This window comes from Ahaetulla prasina, chromosome 7 (genome assembly GCF_028640845.1).
Source record: "Ahaetulla prasina isolate Xishuangbanna chromosome 7, ASM2864084v1, whole genome shotgun sequence".
NCBI lineage: Eukaryota > Metazoa > Chordata > Lepidosauria > Squamata > Colubridae > Ahaetulla > Ahaetulla prasina.
In genome coordinates this window covers 63,313,913-63,329,279 of record NC_080545.1, presented here as the reverse complement: position 1 = coordinate 63,329,279, position 15,367 = coordinate 63,313,913, and the positions used below count along the sequence as shown (strand labels likewise).

The 15,367-nt window shown below is 39.8% G+C and overlaps 1 protein-coding gene across 2 annotated transcripts; it reads left to right on the top strand.

Moving 5' to 3' along the window:
• The first annotated feature begins 32 nt into the window (after window positions 1-32).
• On the top strand, window positions 33-14,590 carry LOC131202103 (uncharacterized). 2 transcript variants are annotated; one of them, XM_058190686.1, is made up of 2 exons: window positions 33-109; window positions 8,330-14,590. In XM_058190686.1, exon 2 carries the CDS (start codon window positions 10,813-10,815, stop codon window positions 11,596-11,598), a length of 786 nt encoding a protein of 261 aa, XP_058046669.1. In that variant the 5' UTR covers window positions 33-109; window positions 8,330-10,812; the 3' UTR covers window positions 11,599-14,590. The 2 variants fall into 2 exon arrangements, with proteins under 2 accessions (XP_058046669.1, XP_058046668.1); XM_058190685.1 differs by lacking the exon at window positions 33-109 and having other exon boundaries at window positions 6,835-8,493; window positions 10,797-14,590.
• Window positions 14,591-15,367: the final 777 nt, after the last annotated feature.

Below are 15,367 nucleotides of genomic sequence, written 5' to 3'. Positions count from 1 at the left end.
GGTTAATTGTACAGCATCTTCAGTGCATAACTTAAAAGTGTAACAGGGAAATGATAGCGACGGGGACGGGCGTTACTGTTTTTAAGACACGATCTTATGTTGCGTTAAGGTATTTATTGTTGAATTAATTTTTAAAGTTATTAAAATACACATCGTATACAATTCGAAAAGTGATAAATATCTGAGATTAACAGCACTGCGAAATAACAAGGGCTCAATTTAAAGAGGTTGCGACTCAAGGGCTTTTTAAAGCCACCTGCAACTGTAGCATAGTACTGGTGAATGTGTTCTGCATTTCAGTTGCATTCATAACAGCGTGAACAATCTATGTAGGACTTGTGCAAAAATCTGGCCCATATATAGCAGCCCTAGTTTATTATTCAGTATAGTTCCATATAGTTCATTTTTGCTCCATCAGTAGATATCTAGCTCTGTAGTCAGGTAATGCATTTATTGTATTAGGATCCACACAAAAAAGGCAAAAAAAAAAGAAGACACAAACATTCAACTTCTGCAAACGTTTTCATTATGGAAGAGAAGTTTTAAAAGTGCTACTATTCCTAGGGGAGAATGATCTGCGCTGTAGTTAAAAAGCACTAGCCACTGAAAAGAGAAAACATTAGTTTCTGAAGAATATGTCTATTGTGACTCCCACAGCTTAAAGCACTATCTACCACATCCTGCACCAGCATAAACTAATACCAACCTATGTTTTCTACCTCCAATACCAATCTCGTAACCTGCCACAAACATGAGTGGTGCTGCTTTGTTACAATATAAGTGGTACTTTAAAGATAGGGATAGATGGTTTTACAATTTACAAGATTTATCTTCCTCCTCTCATATCTCATCACCACAGGGGTGAAATGCTCCCAGTTCGGACCGGATTGGCTGATCCGGTAGCGATGGCGGGTGATTTGGAGAACCGGTAGCAAAAAATCCCTCCCCTCCGTGCCCATGCCCACCCAATTGCCTGGTCACCCACTTGCCCGCTTGCTGCTGCTTTTAAAAAATGCTTTTAAAAGGTTAAGAAAAAGCTCTGATAATCACAGCTGAGCCGCGTGATCGTCAGAGCCTTTTCTTTTTACTTTTAAAAGCATTTTTAACAACCTGGTTGGCCGAATAGGTTGTAAAAAAATGCTTTAAAAGTAAAAAAAAAAAGATCGCATGCCACAGCTGATCACCCCCCCTACCCCTGCATGCTGTTCTACTTGCCCCATGCCTCCTTTTGGTGTGCGCTGTGCGAGCACTCGTCACATTTGGTGTGTGGCACACACTGTGCATGCGCATGCGTAGCACATGCACAGCCAGCAAACCAGTAGTAAACCCGTTCAGATTTCACCACTGCATCCTCATCAACAACAATCAGTGGAAATATATCCCCTGCTTACTCCCCTTAATACTGTATTGTCTGGGACTAGACCTCGGTTATGAGATTAGGTCCGACAATTTATTAGACCCTTCTATTTATCCCTGTAAAATCCTAATGAGTTTATGTGTAAGAATTTTGCATGAGGGCATTTAAAGAGAAGCTCACTTATCAGCATTATCTATTGATAAACTCCCTTTGGATTCAAATTTAAACTTTAAATCTGTACCCCAAAGAAATCCAAACACTGATAATATGATGGAAGGACACTTCAATCTCCACAATGGAAGAATGGCTGCAAAAGTTGACAGAGTTAGCAGAGATGGCTAAATTGACTGCTTTGATAAAAGAAAAAAACTATAAGAACTTTTGTTTCTACCTGGAAACCGCTTTGTGCTTGAGGTGGAAAAAAATGAAACTTTGATTTTCGGTTTTACCAGTTAGGTAGATTTATTATATAATGTTGGAAGAAATGTCCATCTGAGTTCAGTTCCAAGTGGGGAGAAAGACGCTGGAAACATGGAGGTTGCTTGGAAGGATGGTTTAGTGGTGAACAGGACCACAGGGGTTTTAGGTCCTGGACAGCTGAATACATGGAGTGGAGACTCTCTTGGGCTTTGAACTTGAGCTTCCTGTTCCTGTGGCAAGGGCAAGTATCCTATTGGCTGTCAGACTCACAGGGGGTGGGGTCTTAGCTAACTTTGTAGGCTGTGTCTCAGGCTTGGTTGAATCTTGCTGGGTGATGTAATGAAGGGGCTTTGGGTAATTCCTATTGTGGCTGAGGGCTAATCCTATCTTTGTTGGATCTTGGGTGAGGGTATTTGCTTATGAATAAACCTAGCCATCTCTTTATCTCTTAAGTGCTGACATCCGCTGTGGGCTATTGAAGAGGGTAGGGGCTAGTGATTCTGCTTCCTGCCTCAAAAAACGTGTTTCTCCATTTCTCATCCAGGGAAATATAATATTCTGTCTTTTTAATATTTCCTAGAATATTTCATTCTTCTAGGAGAGGGGTGGGTACTAACTTTCTATAACAGAAATGGAGAAATGCTAGTTTATACTACTATGTGAAAGTAAAAAGTTGAGATTGTATGTTACTATCTTATTATATTGCACCAAAGGGAGTTGGAAGTCAATGCCTTTTCTTTCTTTTTCCCTTCTTTTCTGCACTCTTCCCTTTTCCTTTCCCTCCCCTTTTTTTCTATTCTTTGTTTTTGTATTTTATAAGCAATTTTTTTAAAAAAACCATTGATAATGTGCATGAATCTGCAAAAAAAAAGTTAGCTCTCTTTCTCATTATTCATTAGGCAATCTGATGCTCACCTGACCCTGCATTTCTCTGATCAGCTGATGATCAAAAATGACATGAAGCTGTCAGAGGCCTGGCAAGAGAAGACATTTTTGCTACCCAAAGCAGAAAAATCTGTACCTGCATCAGCTTCAGGTGGCAAATAATCTCACTCTGTGGAAGTCACTGACTGCATCATTAACGTACCATTTAGTGAAGTGGATCAGATTGGCTTTACAACAAAATCAGTATTTGGATAAGGGGGAAATCACTCCTATAACCCCAGGCCAGGTAAAGACAACTTAAGGCTGCTTCAGGCATGGACTGGAGTTTAAATAAAGGCAATGTCAGAAGCACATAGCAAAAGCAAAAGAAGACTGCTGGAACATGTTTCTACTGCAATTAGACAAAGCAAGGAAAGATTGCTAGAAAAGTACCACTTGCAATCTCTCCTTGTGGCTTCTTGCAAAAAGCTGAGGTCAGCAATTTCCTGAGTTTCAACAGTCCTACCTGCAGTGTTTGCATAACTTAATTCAGGAAGCATCTTTCCTCCTGTCCCCCATCAGAGGGGCTTTGCCTCAAAGCTCCCAAATTTCCACCCCCAGGAAACTGTGTCCCATCCTCCCTGAGCCCTATTAGCACCTTTCCTTTGCTTTTATACGAAGAACAAATTTGATTCGGTATATTCTTGAACCATTACCATTATCCTAAAATGCTTTATTTCGTTAAAAGATCCGTTTGGTTTTAAACACAAAAGAATCAACAGGTATCTTTTCCAACAGAGATTGTTTCGATACTTCCAACGTGATCCTCGAGTCCCACGCGGAGCATTTTACAATATTCTACGGATTAAATGAGAGAAGTGGCGCGGCCTTAAACCGAACAGCTAAAGCACTTTTTCTATCTCTATGGCAACGACGCAGCTCGACCGCGCCCCCTAGCGTTAATTGTCCGTTATTATTTTTTCTCCAGTTTTCAGCGAAGCGGCTCAAAGCGAAGCGGGCTCCGCGTGCTGCCTCTCCGTCACCAAGGGGAGGGGCAGTTGTGAGAGCGTGAGAGAGCGCCGTTTGGGGCAGGCGTGTGGTTAGATCCCTAAGGGACGGCAGGAGGCGCTCGCTGACTATTTTTTGCACTGACTTTTAAACTGCAACAGTTCTATAATATTTGCTTCTGTGGGAAACAACCCCACTTTAACCCTACTTGCTGTTAGAAAAATGCATCAAGTATAGCAACTATCAATGTTACGTTGCAAAGTTTAATCACATTTTTTTCCAGAGATATCAAACAAATGAAACCAAACATCCATAGCCCAGATGCAGCAAATGATTGTACTATGAAATTTAGATTTATTTATTTTTTAAAAAGAAAGCCGGTTTGATTCATTTAAAAGTGCAAGGTCCAATGTGCAGAAAGAAGCATCTATCTGAGATCCAGCCAAAATGATAAAAATTATGTTACGAAAAACAAGAAGCAAGACATCACCAAACGAAGACTTAATACTTCAACTACAAAGTTTGCAGTTAATCTTAGGTTTCAAGACCAATTGTATATAGGTCATTGCTGATGGTTCAAAAGGAAAACACCATTCTCTCTGAATCCACTTTCAAAGGTCCATCCTCATGCATGCATGCCCCCCCCCGTGCATGCGTGACTGCTCCCTATGCAGGACCACCCCCCACGCATGTGCTCCGCATCCCTCGCACATGCACCTTGCCCCACACCCTGTTTTGGCTTCCAGGTGGTGCAAGAGGCTTTCCAGGCCCAAAACAGGACACCGTTTTGGGCTTTAAAAGCCACCTGCACCAACATGGAAGCCAAAATGGGGCACTAGTGTGCAGCGTGACACACACCCCAGTGCCCCATTTTGGGCCTGGGAAGCCGCCTGCACCCCTGCACATGCTCTCCTCCCCTCTGCTCATGTCTGCGTGCGTCCCCCACATGCGCCCCACCCCGTGCATGTGTAGCAGAGACCCGAAGACCAGCTAGCCGGTAGGAGGCGTGCATGCATGCGCAGTGGAGCTAGGCTCGGGCAATGGCTGGCATGCCCACAGAGAGGGCTCTGTGTGACACCTGTGACACACGTGCCATAGGTTCACCATCATGGTCTTAGGGTATCTACCCTGGATTAAGCACTTCTTTACAGCTCATTAAAGCAGCATTCACCAGTCTAATGGCAGAAAATTACTGTATACCAGTAGAAAATTTCCTTCACCCTGCCTCACCTATCAGTATCCTGCCACTGAATTGTGAGTGTCCTTATTTACTGTGAACAGGGCAAGTTAAGGAAAGTAATTAATAGATTCTCCTGTTTCCCACCCACCCACCTACTATCTTCTTCCACCAGAAATCACTGCCAGCAGAAAAATGTACAGCAATCATTCCTTAATAATTCCTTAGGGTAGGATTGGGAAGCAATCCTAGTTTGGATAGATTATTCACCCAGCTGGTTTAGCTATCTTCAAATGTTATTCCAGACTTGCAGAAACTCCTAGCAACTGACTATAGACACTAGGAGAGATGGCAGAATAAAAGGCCTAACTTCTCTTCCTCCTTCTATCTCTCTAAACTGCTTTGTCCCCTGGCTACTATCAGTGCAACAGTGCAACTGCCCCTGAGTATCCATCAACTCATAAACTATTTTAAACAGCTTTAGTATAATTTTGAAAAAGTATAATTTTGAAAAGGCAAGAAGAAACCCAAATTCCACAATAGCCCAGCACTGAGAGACAGGGTGGAGAGATTGCACCATGAAGCATTAGGGGGAAAGCTGTCTCTCTTTTGCTTCATTCCAAGGCCTCATCACTTAATCAAGTACTATTTGAGGTGATCTAGATTTCTGAGCTATAGATCAGCTTGGCAAACTGGCAAATACTGGGCAGATCCCAGTTTTAAAAAAATTGAATTCTCCTGCTCAGAGATGAATAGTTGTGAGGAAATTGCACAAAAACTAGGGGGAAACAGTGTTAAGGGTACACCGTATCACTTCCAGAGTTCAAGGGTCATGAGAACATGGCAAAAAACATAAGATAACAGTTCTATGTTGGTGCTATGGTTAGGTGTAAATGGAGAAAGGTCCCTTTATAGACTTAAAATGGTTCCACTTAGACTTAAATTTTTGTATCTAAATTTCTGCAGAAAAAAATGGGACCTCCTGATTTCATCTTGACCATTCATTTTGTACATATAATGATGTTTTAACTGCTGACAGGAAGCAGTTACAGAAAACAGAACCAATAGAAGCTTCAATGAAGGAAACATCCAGTTCAAAACACCAATATCATTGCCAATACTCATGTCAAAGTACAGAGTTACAACCACGGGAGAGCAGGCATTCTAGACTGAGGAAAGTTAAATATTATTTAAATGTCATTTTTTTAAATGAAGTTTGCCAAAGTAGCAATAGCATATATAGTATTTAAAAAGTTTTAAAATGTTCAAAGCCATGACAGCAGTGCATTAATACTAGGAATTTTAAAACATTCATACTAAGTCAACCAACTAAAATCAACTCGTTCAAAAGACTAATTCGAGGAGACGTTTAAAATCTCATCTACAAAGCCAAACATTCATTTTAAGACAGGAAATTCAATAAGTGATTGGCCACCCTTGAAAAGGTATAATTGTGCTCATAAGTCCAATTGCTGCAAGCCAGGCCCACATCAGACATTTGAGCTTTGGTAAAAAATGTAGATTGAAGGAAGGATGTGCAAATAAAAGACATGTTAGATGTTGGAGAAAGCTTTATAGAGAAGTACAGGAGAATGCTAGCGTTGTTAGCAAAGGCTGAAAGGAAAGCTAAAAGTGTGTAAATGAAAAACTGATGTTATAGAAGTGGAGAAGTATGTATTTCAGAACCTTGTCAGTAAAATTATTTATTTAATCACCTTTATTATTTTTATAAACAACTCAAGATGGCAAACCTATCTAACACTCCTCCTCTTATTTTCCCCACAATGACCTCCTTGTGAGCTGGTTAGGCTGAGAGAGAGTAACTGACCCAAAGTCACTCAGCCAGCTTTGGTACCTAAGAAGGGAACTAAAACTCAAGGTCTCTATCTTTCTAATTGATTAGTGTTGTGACCAAGACCCAAGTAGGTAGTATTAGACACAATCAGTTCAAAAACAAACAGACTTTATTAGAACAGCTGAGAATTAACTCATTCTCAGCGTAGTCCAAACTAAATCAAAACAAATTCTTCATAACACAATTCTTCAGTCTTATCACCAACCTTGGTCTAATTAGGCAAACTGCCAAAGGCTTTTCTTGGCAAAAGTTCAGAAGCAGAAGACGCCAACAAGAAATAAATGCTGCAAGACAAGAAGCCAGTCTATCAACGTAGTTTTCTGGCAAAGAGCCCAAACACTGTTGCTGGTCTTTTAAGCCTTATGGGAGGGGCCAATCATCTCTTAGCTCTACTCCGGAGTCGTCCTCTTTGCTTTAGCTGCTCTTGCCTTCTGACAGATCTTCTCATGCGTGCACTAGGAACAGGCTCCTCCTGTTCCTCTTCCTCTCTACTGTCAGCCTCTGGAGGCTCCGGAGTCCGCACATCACTCCCAGATGGCCCTGGCCCCATCTCTGCCTCTGACGCAGAGCCCTCATCTGGGCCTTCCCCAGCCTCCAGGACTGGCCCATGTTCTTCCTCAGCCTCATCACTGTCCAGCTCTGCTGCCAGCTCTTCAGGCTGCTGGTGGACCCCAACAATGGCAGTGATAAATGTGATGTATTTGTTTCATTAGAACTGTTATCTTGATGAACCCATTTCTTCTTTATGTCTAGGGAAATTCTCAATCATCCAGGTCATGATTGTCCCCAAGGTGCTTTTTTTCAAGAGACAACTGGACTTTCTTGTTTTCTTCAGTTCTCATCCAAGAAGCTTCTTCAGCTCTGAAGCCATTTCTTCTTTAGAAAATTTTCCCTTAAAAATAATAAGTGTTAGAAAAGAAAGACTGCCACCCTCTTCAAAAATAGTCTTCATGTGTTGAAAATGTAGCATCCTGAAAATAGCAAGGAAAATAAAGGTAAACAATTATGAGAGCTGGTTATATGTGCAGCCTAGACAAGTGGGGGAGATACAGTAAGAGGTTGCTCTGTTTAGTTTAAACTGAAGCAGTTAGAGTGTTGTGTTGTTTCTTTGATTGTGTCCCATGATGTCACTGTTATATTATTGGTATCTTGCAGGATTATCCACCTGACAGGCCTCTGTGAGGTCATTGCCTGTGTAACCACTGATAACATTTCAACAAGATAAGCTGTTCTCTTCTAATTCTTCTCCACTGAACTGTATTTTCTTTTTCATCTCTTTCCAAGCAATCATACCAAGCCAAATGGCAGGTTGAGCCATGTTTTCTATTCATTTTAACTATGCTATTCCAAAGAAGTTAGGTTTCATTATTGTTTAAATTCAAAACTGGTGTGATTTTTGCTTCTGAACCTGTGCAATCATAAATATACAAATACAAAGTATTCCTAATGTAGCTTATTTAATAATACACAATTATTGCAACACAGAAAAAAAACTATAAAGAAGGTGGACTTTAAAAGAAAGTAGGAGAAAGACCAGAAGAAAACAGAGGAAAAATAAGAAAACAGCTGGTATTATCTTCATAGTATAAAAATCTAAAGGGCATATAAAATGTACTTCTGATCAGGAAATTCTTTTTTTCCTCTACAGTATCAGGTATATATGTGAAATGTGTGTCCTACTGAACACCAGAGTATATGGTTTGAAGACAGCTATTGACAACTGATGCAACTGGGTCCCTTAGGAATATCAAAGTTGGCCACTGAGGGTAGAAGATTGGAACATATCCAGATGGAATAAATAAGAAAATACAGGTAAAATAAATTCTTCATGTTCTTAAATTATTTCAGATTGGCATTTCTCTGTGAACAATATAATAGAAGATATATTATACATGAATTATGAAAGGCCGCTACATTTTCCTTTTGTGATAATATTGGCAATTTCTATTTCTTAACCACAATTAAAACATGTGTTTTTATTTTACTACTCCTTATTAACAACATACTCACGTCTTACTTTCTGATACTTTCTTGTAGTACAATATTCATGTATTTCTTTCTTCAGATCTGAGATCAGTTGCATATTTAACTTATCATATAAACTAGATCTTTCAGCACCTTTCAGTACTGTTGACCATAGTATTCTTCTAGATGGAAGGTTGTTAACCATGGTGTCCCGGGGTTTTGCGCGTTTCTCAGTGGGCAGGTTTCAGAAGGTGGTGGTTGTGGGTGGAGGGAAATCAGACCCCTGACCACTTCATGATGAAATGCATCAGGGTTGAGACCACTTTCCTATCCTGTTTAGCATCTACAGAAAATTTCTGGGAGAAGTCATTTGCCAGTTTGGGGTGAAATCTCATCGTGATGGCACAGTGGTTAGAATGTAGTAAAAGGTAAAGGTAAAGATTCCCCTCGCACGTATGTGCTACTTGTTTCCAACTGTAGGAGGTGGTGCTCATCTCTGTTTCAAAGCTGAAGAGCCAGCGCTGTCCAAAGACGTCTCTGGTCATGTGGCTGGCATGACTAAACAGAAAGGTGCATGGAACACTGTTACCTTCCCCACCAAAGGTGGCCCCTATTTTTCTACTTGCATTTTTTATGTATTTTCGAACTGCTAGGTTGGCAGAAGCTGAGAGCTCACCCTGTTATGCGGCACTAGGGATTCGAACTGCTGAACTGCCAACCTTTCAATTGACAAGCTCAGCACCTTAGCCACTGAGCCACCGTGTCCTGTTAGAATACAGTATTACAGGCTAACTCTGCTTACTGCCAGAATCTGTTTTTAACTTATTTATATATTATCATTACTAAGGATTAAGTAGTGAGCTACTCAAATATTGGGAGAATACTAAATTTCTCTGGGTGACAAAAATCAACGGTAATTGTGAAGGTCATCAGAATAATCTTTTAAACTGGGTAAATTACAATTAATGTCAAATATTGTGCAATTTAATTAAGAAGCACACCACCATTTTTTCCATATACATTGATTGAGTCTGAGCTGTCTGTGAGAAAAAGATCTTGCAATCATGGTTTCTACCTCTTTGAAGACATCAGTTCAATCAATGGCAGCTGAAAAATGGCAAATTACATGTTAGGGATTGAAAATAGGACATAAGAAATTGTAATCCCGTTTATGCAACTCTGTAGTATATCTGCAAATGTACTATATACAATTCTGATAGCCACATTTGAAAAAAGTATAGAAGAAAGTCACTCAAATTATTGGGGGTGTGTGTGTGAAAGGGCATTGAACCCTCTCATAAAAAAAAAGCTAGAACATTTGGGACTGTTTTGCTTGAAGAAAAGTCTTCTGAGGACAGAAGGCATGACTGAGGGGTATAATATTACTTGTGGCAGGGAGGAAGCTTTTCTCCCTAAGAACGTTGTGCCCAATGAAGCTGTCTGGAAGAAGTTTTATAATAGGTAGCAGTAAGCATTTCTTTACACAGAATATATTAACCTGTGAAATTCATTACCAAAAATGTGATAATTGCAAATAATTTGAATTGTTTAAAAGGGAATAGGATAAATTTACGGAAGACAATAGCAAGAGCACTTAGACTTACATACCATCCCATAGTGCTTCACAGCACTCTCTGGGAAGTTTCAATGTCAGCACCTTGTCCTCAATAATCTGGGTCCTCATTTTACCTACCTTGGAAGAATGGAAATGTAGGTCAATTTTGAGCCCTGTCAGGGTCAAACTCCAGGCTGTGGGCAGAGTTTGCCTGCAATACTACATTGTAACCACTGTGTCATCAAGGCTCTTTGACATGTCTGTCAAGAATTAGTCTTGTTGGCAATCTTATCCCTGCAAATACCAGATTCAAAGAAACAAAGACAAGAGAGATGGAATATTTCCTACATGCAAGGTCCTCAAAGCATTCAGTTGGTCACTCTGGAGAAAAAAGATGGGTTTGGCCTGATCGAAGAGGCTTATTCATATTTTTTAGCCATTCAAATAAAATATATTGTAGTAGCTACAAGTATGGAAATATATCAGAAATATTTTGAGTATGGCCTAGTCATCATAAAATATATATTATATTTGGTTTCATAAAATTAAGCAATTGATTTTCTTCCATTAAATATTGTTTTAATTTGAATTTCAGTGTGACATATCCTTTTATGGAAATGCAGTCCATTTTGTGTGGAGCAAGGTCTGAGGAGAAGCTAGTCAAGGCCAGCCGCGATATGTATGACTGTGTCTACATTTTTGTTTCTTCTACCAACACTGCATTCCGAATGCTCAACCAATTTCTTGGAAGTAAATTACCCATAATTACAGTACAGGAAAACCTTAGCATCAAGGACAATCTTCAGTTTCTACAGAGTGCTCTGAAAGAGATGCAGATGCTAATAGAGTTGAAAGACAAAGATTTTCAGGAAAAAATTGGAGTTCCTTTGTATTCCCAACTTATTCTGCCAAGCCTTTCCACTGATGAAAAAATCAGGCTTATAAAAGATATATATTCTCAATATAATGGCATTTTTGAAAATATCTGTGGTCCCATTTGTGCTGTTATAATTAAGAATGGTAATCTGCCTGAAATGCTTGAGATTGCTATTCGGAATGTAATGAGTACGCCTGTGCTGTCTCTTCAAGTGAGTGAACTTCTCATGACCAAAGAAGAAATTGCTAAAGCACTTCCAGACTCCAGTCCCTGTTCATCTCAAACTTCACCACCAGTCAAAAAGAAAACCCACAGTTTTTCTGTTGTGCCCGGTTCTTTTTCACTTACTAAATTCATGCGGATAATTCATTGTAAACAAACATCTAAAGATTCAGTTCAGTTGGCTGCAGAAATCATGGCAGAAGCTGTTCAGACTTTGAAACCATCTTGTGAACATTTCCAAAGATCTATTAAGATGGCTGAAGAGTATGTCACATTGATCATTGACAAAAGGCAATAAACCAGAAGAAAATTACTCAGCTTTTAGAAATTTACTTCAGTTTACAAATAAAAAGTAAAAAGTTGCAAATAAAAAAAGAGAAAAGTTCTGATTGCAGTATTTGTATTCCCATCTGCAGTTCAAACATGTTAATATTTTTTATATAATATCAGTGTCAGCAAAGGCATATGTATATGGTTTGGTTCCTATTCAAAATTCCCCTTAATAACTTTGAAGAGTTTTTTTATCAGTTCCTTTTAAATGGCCTTATCCTCCTTTATTAATTCTTCCCCGTGCTGCTACTTCCCTTCTACTGCTTAATTATTTTTACTGTATATTTGTGGTCTTCATTTCTTCATCACATTTCCATGACTCTGGAACACCTCGAGCCATTTCAACCAAACTTGGTACACAGATGACTTACTCTCTGGAAAAAAATACTGTGGTGGGATTGAAAAATTTAACAACCGGTTCGCTGCCCAGTTGCTGGGTGGGCATGGCCTACTCGGCCTCCTGCACACGGTGGGAGGGGGGTGTTTTTGCCCTCCTGAAGCTCCAGAGGTTTTCCTTGAACTTCCAGGAGGGTGAAAATGGTTTCCCCCAGGCTCTGGAGGCCGGAAACAGGCCCGTTTCTGGACTTCCGGTAGGCCCATCTTTCACCCTCCCAGAGCCTCCATGCAGGCCCTGCACTTACCTCACAACCAAAATGGACCACATGGAGACTCCGGGGAGGGGAGGGGAGGGGAGGGGTAAGTGGGATCAGCCAGTCCTTGGAACAAACAATTCGGCGAACCAGATTAAAATTAAAAGCCAGTTCACCCAAACCAGTCCGAAGCGGCTGAATCCCACCTCTGGTAAGACACCCCTAACACCCCTCAGGGTGTGTGTTCTGTTAAAATACAGCCTGTTATGCCTTAAAATGGCTTCTACTGTACTGCCTTAAAATAGCTTCTACTGTATACCACAGTGGAGTTGCCATGGTAGCAGCTTCACAGTATTCCACAAGGGGGCTCCCTCTGGTAAGGGGGAAAATCCAATATTAGAAATTACACTTAGTGCAGACATTTTCAACAAGGCTTTGATTATTCTTGAGGACAAATGTATGGCTATGATCAATAAAACATTACTGCAACTCGACCTACATGCACCACTACAAGACCAACTGTCAGCTTTGGAAGCCATATTAGGCCAGAAGCTTCCGTGCTGCCACTTTCTCATCTGTGGGAAAGTAGGAGAAGGGATTTAGTAGAGGGGTTGTCTTTAGACATAATAGCATTCTTCCTGTCAGTCAAGGTCAGGGCGATCCTGCAGCTGGAGAAGGAGTGGTTGGAGTGCTATCTCGAAATGGGACGGTTGGCGATTGGAGCATGTGATCGACTGCAGAGTCAGGGTGGTTTTTGGGGTTTTGATTTACTGAGGGAAAACCCGGACCTCTCAGACTCGGGTTTTCCCAGATGTGCCAGTTTACCTATCCTAGTAAATAAAACTTTGAAAGATGATATTGCTTTGGAGTTTTTACTTGGAGTTGGGGGGGTTTCTGGAACACTGACACCGACACGATGTACTTCACACAGACTACATACGAGAAAAGAACTACAACATTGAAAAGCTTAGTGCAAATAGCGCGGACAAGAAGCCACTTCTAAATGAAGATCAGAAAAAAGCATACCAAATGATCATGGATCAGCTAGCAAAACAACAAGGTGGTATCATTTTATCTGAGGCCTCTGGGGGCACAGGGAAAATATTTTAAACTAATTTAATTCTCGCCGAAATCAGGGTTCAGGGAGAAGTTGCTCTTGCCATTGCCTCTTCATGAGGTCAAGACATGTAAATTAATCATATGGGAGGAATGCACCATGACTCACAAGAAAGCTCTCAAGGCCCTTAACATCACTAGGGCCTCTGGTGGCTCAGACGGCTAAGACAGTCTGTTATTAACAGCAGCTGCTTGCAATTACTGCAGGTTTAAGTCCCACCAGGCCCAAGGTTGACTCAGCCTTCCATCCTTTATAAGGTAGGTAAAATGAGGACCCAGATTGTTGGGGGCAATAAGTTGACTTTGTATATAATATACAAATGGATTAAGACTATTGCTTAACATAGTGTAAGCCGCCCTGAGTCTTCGGAGAAGGGCGGGATATAAATGCAAATTAAAAAAAAAAACTATGAGAAGACAACTTTATGTTGCTTGCTCAAGGGTGGGTTCACCCATGAATTTATTTATTCTTGCTCCTGGAAGTGAAACTAAAAATGTTGTTTATAATAAATTTTGTGTTAATTTAATATTATAGTGAATTTATGAAACATTTTACTTTATAATTTGTATACTGTACTTATACTTTTAAAAGCTTGTAAATAAAATTACTTTGATTTGACTCTATACGTATGATTCATTCCTTTTCCTGTCTAATACAGGATTTGGAGAAATAAATAAAGCTGATAACACCAGGTTATCAGTAGTTATAAATAATAATTTGACAAAGGAAGTCCACTTAGCCTCTCCTTCCTTCTCACTCCATGTTTTTTTTCCAAAGTACACATACTCAGCACCTTGATTCCATAGCATTTGTTTTTGCCTGGGAATTCCCATCGTTCCCATATATTTGAATTGTCCGGCAAATAATACCCTCTCCAGTTTTATCCAGAATAGAAGTAAATACCATAGCAACAAGACACAGAATGAATCTGATTTTACTCTTCAAAGCAAGTTCAAGTAAGTGACTCAAGAAGATAGGCTGAATCCTTTTTGTTCATCTCTCCTTGGTAAACCCCAATTTTGTTATGTACCGTATGTGTATATGTGCAAAATCAGGATGGCCCCTAGCTGACTCACAAAAATTGAACATGGGCATTCAGTTCCTTGCATCTGATTTCTTAGGACAAACCTAGACAAATGACATATTTATATATTTGTATCTTTCTCATTTTTGTGTTTATACCATAGACCATCAAATATTTAAGCATAGGATAGGAACATAGCTGTAGAAGTTTTTGAATGGAAGAGATTGTATGATAGGGCTTCAAAAATAATTTGGAAATATATTCTGGGCCTTCTATTAAGACAGAAAAACAACAGGCTGCCTTAATGAGTAGCAGAAAGGTGCTAAATCTAGAACTTGAAAACAAACACAGAAAAAAACCCTCAGATGCTAGGCTGATGTGAAATACAAGAAAGCTACTCCAGAAGGTTTTGTTTCATGGGCAATTTTTTTCAGGAAAGAAACAATTGTTTAAGAAATATAGTCTTCGGTCTTTTAGTCTTAACAAATACACCAGAACTTGGAGTTCAGGAAAAAATAGTTGTGGTTAGGAGGTAACTAGCATGTACATTTCTAATTCAACCCAATGAAGAGAGAATTTATTGGCAGTTGGCTACAACATTCCCTACCAGTAATTGAAGTTGCTGAATTTGTTTTCATAGAAACCTCCACCTACAGCACATTAAACTAAGGAAAGTCTCATTATAGCAAATCTTCCTCGCCTCCTTTCCTTATCAATATATAACTGTCATCTCATTTAAATCCTTCTTCCTCCTTTATGCCAGTTGTATTTCTATGAGATTTTTTTTTAATTCTCTACTTATTGGCTATTGCTCAAGGTTGTTTTTCACCAACTTCCAACTGTGTTTCATTAAGGGAAATTGACAAATTGGATGGATGAAAACAAACCATTAGAAATGTAATCCAGTTAAGTGGTTCTTCCTCATTAATCCTTATTTCCGTGTATTTTAAAGCAGATGCTTGTTGCAATCCTATGCAGTGTTTCCTAATGGATATTCTGCTGGACA